At 46.2% G+C, this 21,230-nt stretch overlaps 1 protein-coding gene across 6 annotated transcripts in view; it reads right to left on the bottom strand.

Moving 5' to 3' along the window:
• Positions 1 to 2,143: 2,143 nt before the first annotated feature.
• Positions 2,144 to 21,230, bottom strand: part of KCNK10 (potassium two pore domain channel subfamily K member 10) — a 134,668-nt gene continuing 115,581 nt past the window's right edge. For all 6 annotated transcript variants that reach the window (XM_059182600.1, XM_059182599.1, XM_059182601.1 and 3 more), the window contains 3 exons: positions 11,619 to 11,805; positions 7,076 to 7,218; positions 2,144 to 4,939 (listed from right to left, as the gene is read on the bottom strand). In XM_059182600.1, the coding sequence (XP_059038583.1) occupies positions 4,319 to 4,939; positions 7,076 to 7,218; positions 11,619 to 11,805 (951 nt within the window). In that variant the 3' untranslated portion in view covers positions 2,144 to 4,318. The remainder of the gene's footprint in view (positions 4,940 to 7,075; positions 7,219 to 11,618; positions 11,806 to 21,230) is intronic.

The following is a 21,230-nucleotide window of genomic DNA, read 5'->3' as shown; positions in this document are numbered from 1 at the left end:
CTGGTCACATTCTCACTAATCCCCCAAACCCAAGCACACAAATAAATAAGCAGCATTGACTCAGCCAGGAAATGACATCCTCTCGGGGGGAGGTAAGGGAGTGGTTTGCTAACATCTAGCACAACTAGGACTTTCAACATCGAATGGTCCCATTAGACCCCAAAGCAGCCATTTCCAGCGTGTGTGTGTGTGTGTGTGTGTGTGTGTGTGTGTGTGTGTGACAGGTATCTGTCTATATTATATGAATTCATGAAGTAATCAAAGGGAACTTCTATCACAATTGACTGCAAATAGCAACAGCTTTGAAGTTCTTTAAACAATCTTAACACCATGCAAAAAATGCCCGCGTAGCCTGAGTCCTCCAGGTGACAGGATACTATAAGGAAGTATATAGAGTGAGCCTACACAGGGCACGATTCTAATTCAGACACCAGGCTCCCAAATACATCTGATCTCCATCAATTACCCAGAAAACAAATCCCAAAGGACAGGAGACTCTTAGCCTAAAATAAGGTGGCCCGTGTGTCAGTATACACAAACATGGCTAATACCGTTCTTAATGAATTTAACAAACTCGTAGACCAGGGGAGGTTTGGTCAGAGAACTGCAGAATTAAAGAGGCCTTGATGATTATCTGTGTTGAATTTCCTTGATGTCCTGACGAGGTGACAGAGAAGCACGAGGACAGAGGAGTCTACGCTCACAGGCTGGGACAGGGAAACACAGACAAAGAGTCCCAGTGGCCTCACCTATAGGCCAGGGACATCCCTACCTGCGCACACATTAGGGCCCTCCCCTGACGGTGGTAAGTTTCTAGAATTCACTATTGAGTTAGGACTGGATATGGAGCTACCATCTCCAAATGATCCCCCCACTGTCCCCAGCAAACCTCCAGATCTGTTAGGGAAGAAACAATCAGGACCCAATTACCAGGTGAGGCAAAAGACACCACCCACTGAAGACACGGAAGATACTGAACACGTGCTCTTCCCATGTGCAAAAATCAAGGCGCTGAAGCCAGCTTTACGGCGGCATAGGGAGCGCGAGTTGGAGGGGCAGGGAGGCGCTGATGAGTGTTTAGAATCTGCAGCAGCTTCAATACGTGCTATTTGCTATGTGCTGTTCGGTCCCATCTTCAAAGGGTACCACTCACACAACTTCATCACGACTCGCCTCCCCCAAATCTTAGCCTGTACACACTATGAGGAGTCCAAGCTCTTACTCCCTCTCAGCTTCTCAGACTTTGGAGAGTATGTTCTAGTTTGCCCAATACTGCCCATATTTAATGGCTCACTCTCCATAGAGGGAGGGCTCTTCTTGGATTTCATTCCCCAGGGCTTGAGGCCCCACTGTATTCAGGGAACAGGTTGTACTGGGTTTTTTCCCACTCTCAGCCGAGGGCTGTTTTTGAGCCCTTTGTACTACTGTGATTTGACCCCTTTGGGGAAGCGTCTACACACATACCAACACCTGTTCCATTTGGTAGAATGTGCAGCTTCGTGCTTTGAATTGTTTTATTCCTGCTATAAGCGGAGTTCCTGCAAAGTAAGCAAGTAAAGTGCAAAAGAGTGCTTTCAAAGGGCATTTTTTTTAACAATACAGAAAGGGCACCACAGACAGCATTCCCAAAGCCCAAACCAAAATAATGTATAAGTATCTGTAAGGGTAACGCTTTAGGTCATGATTACACAAAGACCTTGTACGCTCTTAGTAATAGAGATCTCCCCACCTCCGTACACCCTACCCATGAAACTAGAAAGACACACAAACACACACATACACATACACACACATACACACAAGAGCGCATGATGTGGACATTACAGCAAAGTCAAAAGCAGACTTTGGTCAGACAGCCTTTGAAGACGAGCTCTACCACCTTCTTGCTGTGTGCCGTTGGGTAAGTTACTCCGCTTCCCTGAGCCTCCGTGCCCTCATCTGTGTAATGGGTTTGCAAACACTTCCCGTAGAGTGTTGCTATGAGGTTTCAGCCAGCTAACGCCCATAAAGTGCCTAATCTAGTGCCTGGCCCATGGAAACCACTGGATAAATGACAAGGAAGCCTCTTGGCCAGATTTGTCTGTAGTGTCTAGAGTTTTCAACACACTGCTACAGAGAAGTACAGGGCAGAAACGCAAATGCATGAGATGGATGGATAGTTTAATTAGGAAGCTTTTAACTTATCAGAGAAATAGAGAACATCCCAAGAGATCTACCAATCAAAAAACACATTTTGTCAGGCTGGAAGGGCTCTCACAGTGAGAGCCAGTGCCCACACCTGCGCAAAGGTTGTTTCCGTGTCTATTAACATGTGGACACAGGATGTCACCAGTAAGCCACAGCTTCAGCCCGGTGGAGGCATTAACCCAAGTCTACCTTGGACAGGAAGGGCCTCGTGAAAGCTGATTCTTATTTGGCTCCTTCCCAAAAGCAATGCCAGAACTTTTAACTAGAGCCTAGAAGTTGGGGGAGGGGCCGGCGGGGCTACATGTGCTCCAGGTGAGGGAGAGCTGTGCAATTTTGGGAAGTGGGCGGGAAGAGGTCTGCCCTGGTACCAGTGGTCAAGGATGTGGTGGGTATCATTTTCCCCAGAAGTCAGAAGTCTCCACTAATCCTGTGGTCTTTTGATCAATCCCCTCCATGTGTTAGTCATGTGAACTCCCCAAGAGATGGCGCTGAGATTGGGGAGCCCATCACCAGCAACTTTCTGGGGGTTGCCAGGCCCAAATTTTTAAGAACATGGGCCAAACAGCGAAGTCTGAACCACCCATGGTCAGCCCAGTTACACGAGGGGCTGAGGCACACACAGGATGCTGAGGCCTAGCACAATTTGCCCTTTCTGATTTCAAAAAATCCATTTAAAATTTTTTCAAAACCTATGACTGGCCCCTCCCCCACTCTCCTTCCCAGGGCCATTGTAACCTCACGGAACAATCGCGTGGCTATTGTTTGCATTGAAACCATTAATCACCCTGGTGTTCCAACTTTCGTGAACAGCAGGTGCGAGACAAAGAAACAAGTAAGGAAAAGAAGTGATGCCTTCAAAATAAGGAACACCCAAACATAAAGGTGGAATGTTGTAAATACTTCTTTTAAGCATTAGTTTTTAAATGGCATTAATGGCACTTAAGCTGCAAGCAATTAAAACAATTCAATTTTCTTGTACAAGAGTTGGTTGGGGGATTCTTTCTTTTGTTTGGAGATAGCAAGATTGGACCTCGTCACTATGTCTACCTTAAGACACCCAAAGGGACAAAAAGCCCTGAGATGGAATGATGCCGTGGTCCTCCTTGGTATGTCTCAGACATGCAGGATGTCTATTTTTATAAAAATTTAGGATCAGCTAGACAGAACAGCAAGCCACTGGCATCATGCAAGGCAATTGTTTTGGTTTTTTTTTCCCCCCCTCTTATCAAAACAAGTTACAACCAAAGTTCCACTAGAAAAGTGAAATGGACATTTCAAAACCAGTTTATTTTCACCATTGCACCCACTGAGGAGAATGCATGATTTTTGCCCATTAACCATGCAGCGAATGAGGTTGAGTTTTCGCCAAAGCTTGCAAGTTCATTCTTCATTCGTCGAGAGACAAAATTCAATAGGCTTCTGTCCTTGGTTAAGGTGGTATCCACAGTGTGATGCATTTGTGATTTTTTTTTTCTTTTGTAATGAGGAAAGCAATTGCACCATTTAATACGTGTGCTCTGATCTATTTCTCACAAATTCCACATGCTCCCGGGTCCCACGGACATTCACTTGGAGCTCGGAAAGACTAGCTGTGCGCTGGAGGCTGTGTATCAAAACTCAAGCTCAGAGCAACATGCCACAATGTCACCTCGAACCCTCATGACAGGTACTAGTTCAGCCCCCATTTGGTCCCCTGCTCTGTGTGTGCATATCTCTAACGGTAGGTTCAGGAAACAAGGCTCCGTGTAAAAGCCACACGTGTTCCTTTCAGAAGGCTGGTCTGAGGAATAGCTGCCCTTTCTCCACGCCAGGTCCGGGCGGCGCCGCTCAGGGGAGCACAGCACCGTCCCATACCCGCCCTTAACTTCCGTGGCCACGACCTCCTGCGTGTGCAAACACTCCCGGCGTGTCCTGCGGCCCCTGACGGAAGTGGGGTCCTGTGTTCTTTGATTCCTTTTGGCAGAGCGATCTTTCTCCGTCATTTATGGCACAGTGAAATCTATTCTTCAATGCTATGTAATTTCGGACTACCGAGAAGTCTGTTTTAAGGCACGTGTCTCAGGGTGAATATAAAACAAAAACAAAAACAAAAAAACCCACAACGCTTGGTCAAGTCCAAGGTCCTCAGCATTTAGTTTCTGTCTTCAAGTAATGCGTTGTTCTCGAGTTCCCTGTCTTTGGTGTCCGTGGGGACCATTCCGTTCTCCACGCCCGCCTGCTGCTGGATGCACTCCGTCAGCATGGCCGTGCTGGAGTGGTCCGAGTTGCACATCTTCTCCGTCTCCTCCTCCTTCTTCTCTTCGTCCAGGGAGTAATTCCGGAAGGTCTTGTAGATTTTGTGAACGTCCTCGGGCAAGGTCTTTTTGAGGTCCTTGTTTTTCCTCTTGGTGAGCCTGGAGGTGGATCCGAACTTGTTGATGATGTTGTCCTCAGAGGCTCCCTGCCCATGTTTGTTCAGCTGCTCGGAGCCCTTGAGACGCAGGTTGTTGGGCCGGTTGTTGATGCTCTCCTGGGACGAGGCCTTGAAGCGGCCCGTGTCCAGGGCGGCGAAGACGGAGCGCTTCTCCGGGGACAGCATGTCCAGCGAGTGGGCCCTCTGGTCCAGGCCCAGGCGCCGGCGCTCCATGCTGCGGATGGTGGCTGCCCGCTGCAGCTTGTCGTGGATCTCCACGCTGAGCCGCCGCCGCGTCTCCCGGAACTCGGCCGTCACGTTGGCCTTCCACTCGGCCGCGTGGGCCTTGATTTCACCAACCTGGCCAGGAAACAGAAGAGCAACTAAGGAAGCCGTCCCCACCTCGGTCCCCCACCACTCCCAGCACCCACCGCCCTTGGAGGAGGCCGGGAGGTGGGGGAGAACAGGCCCGGATGGGGATGCTGCCTCGGCCCTAAAGACCCAGCTCAAATTGGCTCCCGGCTCCTGTGGCTCAGGGAGCACACCTGCTAGAGGACCTGGCAGGAGCCTGACATGTGGAGGTGGTGACCGATCGGGAGGACGGCATTCTGCGGGAGAGACCGCTATCTGGATGGAGTTGGCCGGGCTTGGGTTCCCGTTATGCGTCCACCCTTTTTTTTTTTTAGCTGTACGGCCTCCTTCCTCCGACATAACTGGGGTAATCATGTCTAGCTCACAGAGTTCTTAATGCTACATGAGACAGGGACACGCACCTGGGCACAAAGCACAGGTGCAGCCGGTCCTTGGCCCGTCTCTGTTGCTGCAATGCTTCTGTCTGGGTAGGGTGACCAACCGGTCCCAGTTAGACTGGGACTGTCCTGGTTGTCGAACAGGAGTTCCTTGTCCTAGGTACCCCTGCAGTCCTGGGCAAACTGGGAGTGTTACTCACCCTGAATCTGGGCCACACTATGGTTGAGTGCTACCTGGCTTACGCTGCCTTAAGAAGACCCTCCGGGGCACCTGGGAACAAACTTCTCTAGTCCTGTTCTGCAGAAGCCCACAGACCACAGTGTTCTGCTTCCTCAGAACACAGGAGGATTGATATCTGATTTCTCGGCTCTCCTTCAGCACTTCCAACAGCACTAGTGCCATGCTTTTCTCTACACACGAGGGATTCACAAGTCTGCGTTTTTGCATTGAGGAAAGTCGATATTTGCATGGTTACCTTCTCTTTCACTACAGCTGACTTTCAGCCGGTCAGTTAGCCATCTGGGGAATCCGACTGAGGATGGCATTGATGGCATTGCATTGCCAGTGTTTCCGGGAGCCGGGAAAATTAACACCGGGGCCCGGCAATGAGATGGGAACATTTCCCATTCGGCAGTTTTGTCCTGGGGCTGTCTCTACAGAATGTCTGTCTGCCGAGAAGTGAGTAGGAGGCTTCACTCCTTTCAGGAGCCTCCCCCTCTTTTTGTTTCTTTTTTCTTTTTAATCTCCCTTCTACTCGTTAGCTCCTTTTTTCTTCTCTTGCCCTCCTTTCCAGTTCTTTGCCTCTGTTCCTAGAAGAACTACATGGACTTTTTTTTTTTTTAATCACAAAATCTACCTTCCCCTCTTCTCCCTTTTCTTGCCTTTGTGTAGGTTTTCACGCATATTTACCCAAGGGAGTAAAGGTTGCATGTCCTTGGACATAGGGGTCGATGTAGTTTTTGTAGATCTGACAACCAGGAGGGGGTGATGGTGAAAAGGGACCCCTTGTGTTGGCTTCTCCACAGCTGGTCACTGTTGGGAGGACTTCAGTCTCAGAGAATCAGGAAGGAGTCCTAGTATTCTACTGAATTTCCATATAGACCCCAAGACCTGAAGGACAGGCCCATCCTTCTCAAGCTTTTTATAGACGTTCTAAGCCTCTCCCACATGTCTGCACACCTCCCTCAACTATGTTCTACCCCTGCTGACCATTGCTATTTTTTTCTTTTTCCCTTTTTCATTTTCCTAAAAAATAAGTCATTCTGGGGCACCTGGGGGTGGGAAGGGGGTGGCTCAGTTAAATGTCCCACTCTTGGTTTTGGCTCAGGTCACAGTCTCAGGGTCCTGGGATCCAGCCCTGCGTTGGGCTCCATACTCTGTGGGGAGTCTGCTTGAGATGTTCTCTCTTTCTGCCCCTCCCCCTCATGCTCACACATTCTCTCTCTCTCTGTCCCTCTAAAAAAAACTTTTTTTAAAATTTAAATAATAAAAAAAAAGTCATTGTGTACTAGTCCTTCCAGGATCCATGGGCTGGTGAGTCATCAGATGTTCTCACCTGCCAGAAAAGGATCCAGAAATAACTGCCATCCCACTGAACTTGGCTTTCAGGAAATGATTCAAAAAGAGTAAGCCATAGGGGCCCTCCATGTATTAAGAAACCCTCCAGCCCATAAAATAGAGACAGGTATTCTTGACAGGAGCTCATCTGATCTCAGAAACATTTATAGAATTTGGAAGGGGTCCTACCTCTTCTTTTGTCTTTTTGGATAGAACCCGTAGCCAATCTCCGATCATACTGAGGACAGCTGCAAAGTAGGCAAGGCCAACCAGGATCCAAAACCACACCAGGGGCTTGTACCACTCCCGGTAATTGATGCCAGCATTTCCCCCTGAAAACAAAACGTCACTTTAACCAGGGTCTAGCATTTGGTCTTTGCAGAACAAACCTATTCTGGCCCACGTAGCGGAGACATCATCCTATCTCCAGCTGACACTCAGCTGTTAGAGGCATTAGAAGGAAGGGAGGGCAAGGAAAAGATGCACCCCTTCCTAAAGGAGTCTGGCTTTGGCTCAGCTTCTCTGATTTTTGACCACTAACCGTTACACCCACAACAATGACCACTAACCAAATACCCATAATGTCCGTGGCCAACTTGGTCCAGCTCTTCTCAACCCGGGCTTGACCGTGAATGACGTCAGCTAGAGGACAAATACAGCAGGCCTAGCTGTCCAGAGTCTTCCCAAACTTCGTTAAATGCAATAAAAATAAAAGATCAGTAATCCCCAACGTCTTGGACTTCTTGGCACCACTTCCTTCCTACATGCATTTCCTAAGAGCGGAGTGGATGTGTGGAAGTAAAATTGGACTTCATGGCATTCCTGAGACTTTGATCCAGTGGTAGTGATTTAACGCTAACTAAGGGATGGTGTTTACATGATGCTAATCCGAAAGGTCAATTAGGCTCAATAATTAGAATCACCATGCTAGAACTAAAAGGCCAGCTAGTCCAACTCCCTCTATTTTATACATAGGGATTACAGTAGAAATCCATCAAATCAAATTGGCCAGCTGCCCGATTGCATTGACCGGCTGTCCCGCTGAAAGGTCCAGTCATTTATTGCAAATAATTAGCCTATTTATTCTAGCCCTCCTACAGGCGCTGCCAAAGGTACCGATGCAAAGCAGCCTCCAAGCCCAGCCCCCTCTCCTAAGGAAGGAAGGACGTAACTGATGTCAGCCTGGCTTTCACCGTGTGTGACACTATTGCTCACTGAGGCAGGCCCACGGTCATTTCCAAGACAACCGACATTAGCAATGTGTGGGTAATTAGGGGGTTCGGTAATGAGTGATTACTAGTCTTTCCCACTGGGTAGTGGTTATAACCTTTTCTAGAACCACTGAATCCACACTGAGCTTTTACGGTATCAGTAATACCTCCCAAAGGCAGCAGGGCAAGCTATGCGGCCTGTGCCTGTGGTTCCTCTCCGTGCAGCCTACAATGTCTCAAGGCCATTGCCATTTCTTAAAATTAGAATTCCAAACATTACCAACGGGCTGTGTGGCCAGACCTCTTTGGTCTAGTTTAGCTGCCCTTTTTTTTTTTTTCCCCTCTTAGGTAACTCTCTCCCGCAGCTTCCTCAAGGATTCTACTGGAGTTCCTGCCGCAATAAGTGGATTTTGTGGTTCATTCCGTCCCTGTGCTAGGACTTGGGGAGAAAAGGAAATATTTACTTAGCAAGTCACCACCACCCAACAAGGCTTGTCACTAGGGGGCGCTAGCGAACAACACAACAAACACCCTTTGGCGTCTTGAAGGACTCGGCTGGAATTCAGAGCTCTGTGTGGGCTCTCAGGGTTTCAAAATCCTGTGATGTTAGGCTGTCCTAACGTGAGCCGGCTACAAAATAAACCATCACTTTATCCTGCATGGTGATCAATGTTCCAGTTACATTTCTAGAAGGGTTGATGCCATGTCCAATCACAGCAATCATCGGCTCTGGTTAACGTACCTTTTTAAAGGATCAGGTATCCTTCCCCATTGCCCTGAGAGTATAGCCCAAAAGGTTGTGACAAACTTCCAGCCTTTTAAGGCATGCATTCTTAGACCAATCTACGTAAGCTCCGGAAACCTGAGCTTCCAAGGGCCTGGTCTAATTGCAGTCAGCAATGTGGATTATAAGAGATACCTGTCCATGGAGACCTCAGGACAAAAAAAAGAAAAAAAAAATCAGGCTCTGTAATAAGGGAATTAAAATGGGGCCAGGCCTGTGACTATGGAGGTCACGCCCTTGCTAGGTAAGTCAAGATAAGGTCAAGTACCAGTGACTACTAAGTGCTCTCAATCTATGGTGGAGAATAAGTAGAAATAATCAATTAAAATCATTGGCAGTACCCCATGAAGCACCAGAATCCTTTCTCATTTTGTCCTTGCTTCTCCCCCCAGCACCCCCACCCAGGGAGGAGCAGCACACCAGCTGAGCAGTGCTCCCTAACATGTGTGGTCTCCCTGAGTGAAGAGGTAGGGAACGTGGATGTCCTTGCTTCTCTCCCATCCACGATGAAGAGCAGGGACCCACTTCCTATGAATTCATGTGTCACAATGTTAAATAAACCACACCTGTTCTTCCCTGGGTTCTCTTCAACTTTTTTACTTAGAACCAATGTTGCAAAATCATTTAGGTTGGCCAACTCGATTCATCTAAGATCCAAATAAATCAATGCTAGCTTTTCTGACATTTTTAATAAAGCTGTAAATTAAGTCCCATCACATAGGCCAACCGAGAATATCCATGTGCATTAAATCTGGGGCTCATTTTATTTTTTATTTTTTCGTCCTTCAATTGATGCTGTTTTATAAAATGTAATTTGTATTATTATTTTACAGATTCATCATCACTTTTCAATTAATGTGAAGGCCTGGATTCAATCATGTTAACCAAAGCAGGTGGTAGATATTTTATATATTGACTTTAATTTGAATAGGCTATAATACTTTTTGTTTTATAATATCACAATGTATAACATTAAAATTTAAAACATTCAATTATGTTATTGTCAAATGGCACTTTTTTAGTAAACAGCTTCCCTGCCCTTACACTGTATAATTAGATGTAAACAAATAACCTGAATTCAAATTAAAAATTTAAACTCTTTGCCGATTACTAAATAAATGCATTTTTAAAATTTTGTATCCCAAGGCTCTATTTGTGCCCCAGATTAACAGATTAACAGGCCAAATCAAGCAGGTGTTTAGAGAGAAGGGCTCATCACTAGCGTCCCCTAACAGTGCAGCAGATGGCCTAGGGCTGGCACAGGGCACTTTGAAGCACAACCCAGTGCAAACTATGCTGTGGGAGAACTTGAACAAGTTTGTGAAATAGTCCCAACAGTTCTCTGTGGTTTCCCTCCAGAGCCGCAGGCCTCCGCTCAAGACGGCCCCTGGGGGCTCCACATCCAAGGGGAAGGGCAGCACAGCAAGCAGCTGAGCACTGGAGTGGAATCCCAGAACCCCGGCTTTTTTAATCACTTTGACTTTGAAGTGCTCAGTCCTTAGGCAGTGAAAAGGACAGAAAAAAAATAAAAACTTCTATTTTTACAAACTGGACTTTAGTCTTCTTTGGCCCATTTAGAACAGCTGGGAGACCACCCTTCTAGTTATCACCATCAGGGTAAATGTGGAGACACCCATGTGCCTTTCAAAGAGCCCTGAATATCCCCTCCAGAATGTCCTGCTTTCCAGATTTCCAGATCCCTGTCCTCCTTGTGAGCACCGCAGTCCAAGAAGACCCCAAGGCAGAGGTCAGAATCATGTACCAAATAAAGTCTGCGAGCTCAGCCTGCAATGTCCAGGCTGCTGCTTAACCAGGAACTAGCCAAACACACACACACACACACACACACACACACACACACACACACACACACAATGCACTTGCATCACCCAAACATTTTGAGTTTAGGACAGAGGTGCTTAATTAAAGTGTTCACTTCTCAGACTAGAAAACAATCAATTGTCTAAACCCCTAGAAATATCCCTTAGGATAGAGAAGGATGCCTCCTCCTCTTCCTGCCTTCCTACCACATTCTGGGAAAGCCATACAGGTAAGAAGCCAGATCACATTTCATTTTTAAACTCCCCGTCCCTAGCCGAAGTTGATGGTGGTTTCCTTTTGCTTCCATAAACATAGTTCGTTGTCATCTAAGTTCATAATGAAGGCTCTTGTTTCTATATACACTTGTGCAGAATTTGTTATAGTACTATACTCCCTTGGGACAGTTCTCAGCTCCTGGTAGTCAACTGAGCCCTAAGTCTTATGCCAGGGCAAGATCCAGGATAATGTCTGCAGGGAACACAACCCTCCCCTGGGCAGCCTCAGGAACCCTAACGCACAGGTCGCTGCAGGCCAAGCTTTATGCTAATGGCTTCAGAGTTTCATATTTGCCATTTGCTAATACAGCCTTTATCAATAGATTCAAGGAGCCTTAATGTAAATCAGAAGTCCAACATTCAATGAGAAATTCATTTCACTCATGCATAATTCATAGGACGATAAGGGCAATGAGCACTCTGGGGAGGAAGATGCTGCCTTTCATTTCTCAGCAGAATCTGCTGCTTTTTACATTACATGGAGCCATGGGCTTGAAATGAGTGCATGCATCGCAGTAGGGACACTGAGCCATTTTCATTTGCTTCTCCTACAATACAGTTTCTCTTGGTTTTGAAAAGCATTATCAACAGAACCTTTTCCCCACCAGAGCCCTGGTGGCCGGGATGCCCAGGGTGCTTACCTGCCACAAAATCACCAAAGCCCACCGTGGTGAGGGTGACCACGACAAAGTAAATGGACTCCAAGGCGGTCCATCCCTCGATATATTTGAAAATGACAGCAGGGATCGTCACAAATACAATGCAGCCGGCCAAGATGAACAGGATGGTGGAGATGACCCGGATCTTGGTCTGGCTCACTTGCTTTTTCTGGGAGAGGAAAGGAGAAAGACAGGCAAGTCAGCTTTATCACCCCGGGGTTCAGAAGACGGAGGCACAAGAAGAATGTTTTATGTCGGTGGCTTTTCACCTTTCATCCGTCATAGGCAGCTTTGGGAGAATGTGATGAAGACTGGGGACCCTCTCCTAGAAAAATGCACATACAGAAGTTTTCAGAGGCTCTAGGTGGTTCTCAGACCCAGCAAAGTCTGTTCGTGGGCCCCGGGTCAAGAAACCGATCATGCCTTGGATATCAGGTGTGTGGTTCCATGACTACAGCCCAAATGTGGATTCTAACTTCCTCACCAGTACAAAGGCAATGATTCCCCAAGAAAGGCTTGCTGCCAATTTTCACGTGGTGTTACTGACCCTTCTCCAGGAGGGTACAGGTTTGGAGCTCTTTCCACAGTGGTAGGGATGGACTTGGCACCTCGTTTCTCTTGTATCAAAGGGAATGTGTTGGAAAAAAAACAAAAACAAAAACACAGCTGACCTGAAACACACTAAACAGACTAATGTTCAGATGACAAAAAAACAGCCATCCCCATACGTATTTGAGACAGACTCTAGCTTCTTCACCCTCCTTCCCTGCTGAAGCTGTACACTCGTGACATACTTTTCTTTTGAAACTCACACATGAGCCAGCACTGCGGTGTGTTCATGCTCTGCTATCCACCAGGGACAGACAAGAGTCTGAGTCAGACCAACAGGTTACTGCTAAATTGATAGGAGCTTCTGCAGGAGCCAGTCAAGAGGGGAAAGCCTTTAGATTGGGAATTAGACAGATGTTACACAAAGGAATGGTGCCAGTGAAGTCCAGATGTGGACAAGGAGCATCACTGGCATTCCCCTAGAATGCACTCAGGACAACACTGGCATGGCCTCTGAGCTGAATAACCCTTAAAGTCCTCTCAAAGCTCCCAGGACCGGCATGTAGATTGTCCTCAAGGGGCCGTAGCACCATAACCTGACCAAAACCATACACATCAGAGTGCATGGGTCTTTCTCCATCACCTAGATTGATTTTCTGCAAAAATACACCACATGTAGGGCACTGGATATAGGAAACTTTTATCACGGGCTCTGTTTTCTATTCATTGCCTTCCGGTAAATTAGAAGGCAGAGAACCTCAGAGCACAGAGAGAACTTCGCATTCATATACTCAACAGAAGCCAAGAGGGGTTGAGAGACTAGCATAAAATGATTTTGCTAATTAGAGACAAAGCCAAGATTATAATTCTGATGTGATTAACTCCCAGTCAAGTGCTTACTGATGGAACCAGACTTCAAGTTACTCAACAATTTCCCAGCTCACACAAAGTCGCCAGAGTCCCGCTCCCACCTGCCCCCCTCCAAGAAAATCAACCAGACTGACCCCCATGAAGAACAACAGACCATGTTGCTTCCCTCCTGGAAAGGAAGACTGGGAATAAAAAGTTGTTTACTCTGTGATCTGTCCAGGATTTCCTAAGCTTCAGTCATAAGCAGGAACACCTCTGGCTGTCTCCCCAGGACAGAACTGGTCAAGAGAGAGCCACTTAGATCAACTGTGGAAATGCCGGTCAAGAAGATGACTAGGCTTTCTATCCTCTCCCCCTTGACTGTGGGAGAAAAGTCAGTGCGGTCTCTTTATTGGAAAGTTCTAGGGATGCGGGAGGGCTGTCCGCTCTACTCCTGGCTCAGAAACATTCAACCCCACCTGCCTGGGGTCCCAGTCCCAGGTATGTTCAACACGACAAAATGGAGGACTTAGTTCAACAAATAAGAGCAAGTACAGTGGACAGCAAGGAGCCTGCTTCCCCCGTCCCCCTGCCTGCCTCTCTGCATACTTGTGATCTCTGTCTGTCAAATAAATAAAAATTAAAAAAAAAAAAGAACAAGTATAGTGGAGAACATTTATTTGCATGAATCTTAAATCAGCACTATGTATACTCCCGTTCTGAGATCAATATATTCCTTAAAAATGCACAGGAAAACCTAAGGAAATACAATCCTTCTTTATGAAAAGCAGTCATGTGATCCAACTCCCAAAAGGGCACTGAGTGTATAAAGTGGGAACAGGGAAAAATTATTTGATCCATGCTATTATACAGTCCCCTTCTCATCTCCTCAGAAAGGCCATCTGCAAAATATATACATATATATATAATTTACTGATATTGCTGAAACTGCAAATGAAAATTCCAGGGTTTTTTTTTTCATGAAAGTATCGTGACAAGATGAGTCACTTGAGAGCCATGGGAATGTCTTACCCATCCCATGAATTTCCAGGCTGAATATTAGAGCAGGACCTGGTGAGGGCAGTGGAGCCCCTCTGAGAATCCAGGAACTTATCTATTACTAGCCTAGTTTTGTTTATAGACATGTATAAAAATCCAAAGCCCAAAAGGAGATTTCACCATAGATCACATTAAATTAATCTAATTGCTGGCAGGGGGAACATCATTCTCCCCCTCCTCTCTAAACTGTCCTCCTCAAATGCATAATGAAATTAAATGTTTGTGAGACACTTGTTAAGTCATAAATTAGGATGTGAACACAACTGTAATCCAAATGAGGCTGAGGCTGGCAAAGGAGGGCTTGCAAGTACGTAGAGAGTTGGAGACGTTCCTGGGCTCCCTGAGGTGGGCGGAAGGGATGGCAGCACAGGACAGGATTTGTCTGGTGGCAGGGAGGGAGCTATGTAACAAAGGAGAAATAATGGCATCTAAAATGGGTTATCTGTGGGAGAGTTTATTGGCAAGGTAAACATTTCACCACCACTCTCCTCACCACCCGAGGCAAAGCTCGGCTTCTTCTTTCAGACGTCCTAGGGTGATGTTCAGTGAATGCTTGGAGAATTCAATCATGGGGGTATTTTCGGGACTTAAGAAGTCAAGTTTCGGGGTGCCTGGGTGGCTCAGTGGGTTAAGCCGCTGCCTTCGGCTCAGGTCATGGTCTCAGGGTCCTGGGATCAAGTCCCGCATCGGGCTCTCTGCTCAGCAGGGAGCCTGCTTCCCTCTCTCTCTCTCTGCCTGCCTCTCCATCTACTTGTGATTTCTCTCTGTCAAATAAATAAATAAAATCTTTAAAAAAAAAAAAAAAAGAAGTCAAGTTTCGTGTGTGTGTGTGAGTGCGTGCGCGCGTGTGTGCATGTATGTGTATGGAAACGTGTATACCCATACTTCACTATAAAAGGAAGAGATGTGGACATAAAGTTTTAGCAATATATAGTATTCTGGATACCCATGTTTTTGCTGCCCTCTAGATATTAAAACAGAACAAAAACAGTTACCTTAATTGAACACATTTTCCAGATGGAACCACAAACCATCTTACACGTCATCCAGTGATCTTTGGGCTTCTTATGGCCATTAGCCCCACAACTGTGCACTACCACTTGCAAAAGGGTGTTTAGGAATGTGGAGTCCAAGGTTAGACAGCCCGAGACACAACCCATCCCCACTGCTATATGGCTGGGTGACCTCAGGCAAGTTTCTCCACCTCTCTGTGCATCAGTTTCTTCCTTTATGACATGGACATCAAGAATCCACCTCACAGGATTGTTTGGAAGGTTAAATATGTCTGTAAAAGTGTTGCACACTGCTAAGTGCTCAGGGACTGTTAATGATTATCTTTGATGTAGAACTTCAAATGTTTTCTCAGATGTGGACAGTCCCAGATTTAGTATCACCCTTAGCTACTGAGGAATGCTCCCTCATGTCTGGCTTAAGATAATCTTCGTGTAGCTTCAGGAAGTTGCTGTTAGTTGTCGCTTCCTGGATACATTATCTCATGTAATTACTTCACTGTTAATGAGAAAAAGGTCCTCATTCTCTCTTGGTTCTTCTGTGTTGCCTCTAGGTTGAGCTCTCAGACAGTCTCAGCCCACAATCTTGAAAACTCTGCCTTTCCATTAATTTCCGCCTACTTCTTCGTCATCCTTCCGAGATTGCCAAGAATTGTAGATAATGTTTGCGATGTCAGGAACCAGCTGGAGAGAGGCACATACCTCACCTTCCTTGCCCTCTCTTCACCTCCCCCTTCTCCCCACCACGCCGCGTACAGAAGTGTGCTGCCTTTCCAGAGAGGGGTTGCTAAGCAAAATCACACTGCTTATTTACCAGTAAGCAGAGCAGCTAGCAAAAAGCTTTGTGAGAGCCCAGATCTGACTGAGCTACTGTGTCCTTGGGCTAACAAAACTGTTATCTAGGAAGAGATGGTTCAATACAATATTTAGGCAGGAGGGACAGGATGGTTGTGCACATCTGTCCAAATCTTGTTTTCACACTTCGTTGATTAGAATAAACGATGTGTTCTTTCCTTCTTATGCAAATAGCATTATGCAAAATGATTTCCTGCCTCCGGATTGGATTGGCACTAACTGCAGGAATTTTCTAAGAACTCAAAACCCACCTCCTGTAGAGTTCATTCTGTTGTCACGACTCTATGTGCAATTATTCCAAAGAGCAAAACAAACTTCACAAACAGAGAGCAGGAGAGCCAGCTCGAAGAGGTCTCCTCTGAGAGAGGGATGTACGTGCTCACACTCCTAGAAGTGTTTACTTGTTTCAGACCTCAGAGGACTAAACCACACAGCCAAATCTCATTAAGCAAAACGCCCTCCCTGAGTTTGCTTGCTTCCACAATCTTATTTTAGAGAATGAGTATATTTCTATTCATTTGTGGGCTGTTTCTTTATTTCGTTTTTGCCCCTCTAATGTCCATTCTCCTTTTCACCTCTATGTGATTTCTTAGAATTCTGAGATTAGCAATCCAGATTGTTGTGTCTGTCTGAGGAAACTGCTTCTCTGATGTGGTTTTTAGCCAGGACCTTGGAGAGGTTATTTAATGATAAGGATACTGCATAAAAACCCTAGGACAGGAGCTACATGTGCAGAGCTCTGCTTTTGGTCTGGTTCGGTTTGGTTTTTGTTGAAATGCAAACACATCACCATGGTAATACAATTGAACTGAGAATAATTTCTCAAAGTGGAAAGATAATAGGAACTGCCTCACAGAAGAATTGACTTTATTTTCTGATATTAGGATGTTTGCCACACAGATTTCTTTTTAAGAGGTCCAGTTCCAACAGATAGTTTCAACATCACAGTGAACAGCTACGTAATACCAGCAATTCTATATACCATGAGGACAGTTTGTAAACACCATTTGCCTATAATCTCCATGGCAGAGACACTGTAAACACACATTAGTAAGAATCAGGCAGCAAAATCTCCATGGAGCCTTTGGAAAATGTCCTCCTCAAAAGCTGAAGACTCAACTGTATTTTGTTTCTATTCAGCTGGATAGCTGAGTTCACACACACACCAGGTTTTGTCTGAGCCACACTGCAGCATCTCACAGATTATTGGCCCATTTGGGGTTTTGTTAGTATCACCATGCAAAGTTTTTGAAAAAGCTTTTGGGTAGATAAAATTATGCCATTTTGGTCACTGAGATGCCAATGTAGATTCACCTGGGATAGAGAAAAATTAAAATCCACAAGTAACAGAAATTCTCAGCTGTTCTACTCCAGGAACACTTTCATTAAAATCTTTAAAAGTTTTCTGTTCTAAAATTCAGTGGCTTTTAGGATTCAGAGATAATACTCGATCGGAACACCAGAGTTTGTGCTCAGAACACCAGAGTATGTGCTCAAAATACAACCTGTTAATTCACTCAGTCCATAATTTTTAAGGACCTTTTACATATCAGGGGCTGTGCTGGTTGCAAGGGACACAGCAGTTTTAAAAAAGAGAGCAAAGTTCCTTCCTCACATACTGGAAGGCTAGTGGGTGAGGCAGCATGGGAACCTGTTGAGACTTTGGCTGAAAGCAGGCTTTGTGGCGCTGTCCATGGTGTCCAGCCCTGGTCTAACTATTGAAGGCAACCTAATGACATCCCACTGATTCAAAATATCACCTGCGAGAGAAGAAAGAAATATTCTCGTAGTTCTGGTATGTGGAATACAGAAGCATGCCAACCATCATGGATGATCTTTGGGTCTCTGTTAGCTAGGCATTCCGAAACTGGGTCCCAGGGCCTGGAACAACTCAGAGGCAATCACACCAATGCAGGAAACACCCACATGTAACCTGGGCTGAAGAATGGTCCTTCTCTTCAGCTGAGGTTTGGAAAGCAAGCCCATGGAAAGGATAGGAGGCTGGGCACACCTCCTTATGAGCCACTTCAACAGACTAACTCCTAGCAACCGCAACAGATACCCCACCTAGCGGCTCACCTATCCAAATTGTAAACTGACCTTACCTGGATTTTAGCAGTATAGGGAACAATATGTCCACCCCAAAATGCCCTCCCACCGTCATATATAAGAGCATACAAGAGTAATACTGCAGTAACAATGCTACACACACCTGAAGCTGCCTCCCTCTTCTCTCCCCATGGCTCCCCTCCCTGCTAACAGGGTTCAAAGTCATAGTTCATTGGCCAAGCAATCTACAATAGCCAGGGAAACAAGATTCCACCCCAATGTTCTTTCTCATGCAGGGGACTCCCCCTGCTTTAACACACATGGCCTCTCTCCAGCCTTACTCTGACCCAGGAACTGAGCACTCTGCCTCTTCCTCTCCCTTTCTTTTGGGAACAAGCTGACCTCTAGAAGTGGCCTCATGATTTCCTAATTCTGGGCCTGTTATTAAGAAACCTATTTTTCAAAAAAAAAAAGAAAGAAAGAAAGAAAGAAAGAAAGAAAGAAACCCATTTTTCCACAGATATAAACCATATTCTCCAGTGTTGAGAAAATATAGTAATACTAGGTTTCAGTACATCATCTCCTTTGTCTTACTTGTCAATCAGCTCATATCTTGGGTGGAAACAAAGAGATGCTATTTATTTGGCTCCTTCAAAGACCCCCACCATCTCAATTCTCTTCTCCATAGTCCTCCTGGTACCATGTTTTTTTTTTTTTAATGTTAGTGACAGCTCAATAATTACTTTACCATGAAGAAGAAAAAGGTCAGACTGTGTTCAGTGGGGTAAGTTCTCCTCAATGAAAGGTGAGTTCCCTTCCTGACACTGTAGCCCCCTCCCCCTACCAAGGAGGAACACATATAATGAAAGCAGAAAGGAAGGAAATTACAATGGACCTCCTACTGAATGGCCTGTCCTAGAAGGAGATGAGGAATGGGGGAAGTCATTAAGGTAGGCCAGGCCCCAGTTGAGACTCTCTGAAGGGACAGGACCTTCCACAAAGACAAGACAGGCTGAGGGAGGACCTTGGGAAGCAAGAGTCCTAATGCAGCCATGTAAAACACTGAGTAAAATAAGTGGTTCACTGGGGATTATCAAGGAGACTCTGACTCCTCCTTGTCCTTCCAGGCCATCTCCAAGCCATGTCCTTGTTCACAGGAACCAGCATCCAAGGGTACCCAGAAAGTGTGGGAGAAAAGAAAGCCCCATACCTCCATTCTCAGCAATGAACAGCCCAGAGAAAAGGTCCTGGTGAGCTTCTGGTGGGCTGCCCAGGATACCTGTCTACATGCCCAGGAATCAAGGTTAGTGACAAAGAAGCATGCATTTTCTGTGACCTACTATTTATTTTGCCTGTTAGGAGATTTGGAGAAAGCCCCCAAGATCAGCCAGATTTAGGTCAATACCTTAAAAACCCACATGGGTATCACTGAGTCAATACCTGGGCAAATCCCTGGGTTTTACTGGGGATGTGGCTAGCAATGCTCTCCAAGGGTCACACCACGCCTTTCCTTCTTTCTAGACAAATACTTTTTAATAAAAGCACACAGGGCTGCTCACCTTCATAAAACTATAGACAATAATGAAATAGACATTAAGAAATCATATGGGGAAAAGATGTGGCAACTAGAAGAGAAAGAGGCAATAAGACGCAAGAAAAAAAAAGTCCATGAGAAGGATGAACACATAGAAAAAGACTTTGAGTATATAAAGCAGAAATGAAGCCACAGTTTGAGGGTCTAGAAGTTTCCTGCACGGAATTGTTTGCAAGACAGAAAGCAAACAGCGAGAAGATAGAAAGAGATACACCTGCACTTTCCAGTTAGACTGGGAACAGAGAAGTTTAAAGAAGAATGAAACACAGCTTCACAGAAAAATCACTCAGAAATTAATCCTAAACTAGGAAGACTGGCATTTGAGGCAGCTTGATAGAAACATCCAGATCAGACAAGATTTCTTTAGCAGAAAATTTTCCAAGCCTGTGAATGGAGTAGAATTCTGTAACTTTTCTGTTCTTAAATTCAATAAATATTTATTGTGCACCTACTGAGCTGAAGTCCCTGAGGAGAAAACAGAACAGCCCTCCTCCCCGTACAGAGGCTGAGGCACACCAGCGACTCACTCTTAGCCTCCCCAGTGCAAAGACTCAAGCACGCATTCCAGGCTCCCCAACCACAGAGACCTAAGTCATAGGTCTGAGACCAAAGTCATACTCTGACTCAAACACTAGTGAGACAGGTGACAGGTTTGTTCTTGGAGTATCCCCTCTATGGTTTTCTGTGTGTTTTCCTCTTTTCTCTCTCTGGTATCCTAAGGCTATCCCTAGGGAGGAGCAAAGATTCGCAGAGACATCCTTGCAGAACCACTTTCTTCTCTGCCACAGACTCATTAAGACTGGGCTAAGGTTCGGGACAGAGAGAAGGCAGGATGGCCATACAGCTTGGAGAGGAAAGAAGGGTGGAAGGGGCTGCCTCTTCTTAGGGTCTTCCGAGTGGCATTAGCAGAACCTGCTGTCTGGAGGGCCAGGGGCGGGGAGGAAGGGGTGAGAGGCACAACCCTTCTCTCAAGTGGACACAACTCCCTCGGCACCTGTGCCCAGCCCAACTCAAAGAGGTCCTGGTTCCCTCTAAGTCTCCTGAACTGAGATGGAGAGACATGGACCCTAAACAGGAAGGAGGCGTGGAGTGAGAACTTTGCCCCCAATCCAGGTGCAACTGGACGGCACTAGATGGAAGCTTCCATGGAGCAGTGACATGACAGGCAGCAGTGGACACACCATCCATAAGGAAGCAGAGACCATGTGGGTTCCATCCTGGGGCTGGTGGCCACAGTGATGAGATCAGATCACATTTCCAAGGGCAGTCACAAGGGTGGTTCTAGAAGCAGCATCTAGGGCCCAGAATCACGGGCCAAGATGGGGGGAGCAGCAGGGCCAGCTTCTATCTGTGCCAGTCAGAGAAGGCAGTGGCTTCCTCTGGAACCAGTTCTGTGGCATGATTTGGCTCATTGTTCTTGGCTGGGTACCTCCCATGTCTGGGTCTCCATCCAGCCCAGGGATTCAGTAGCTATCTAACACCCTTAAAAATTTTTTTTTTCTGCTTGAATTATCCATTAGTTGGTTTCTCTTCAACCAGCTAAGCTGCCTGCTTGCTGGTGCCTCTCCTGGAGGTCAGGGTAAGCCGGTCTCTGCCTCCGGCAGGCAGGTCAGGGACATGGCCTCAAGG

The sequence above is a fragment of the Mustela lutreola genome, chromosome 7 (genome assembly GCF_030435805.1).
Source record: "Mustela lutreola isolate mMusLut2 chromosome 7, mMusLut2.pri, whole genome shotgun sequence".
Classification (NCBI taxonomy): Eukaryota; Metazoa; Chordata; class Mammalia; order Carnivora; family Mustelidae; genus Mustela; species Mustela lutreola.
This window is presented reverse-complemented; position numbering and strand designations above follow the sequence as displayed.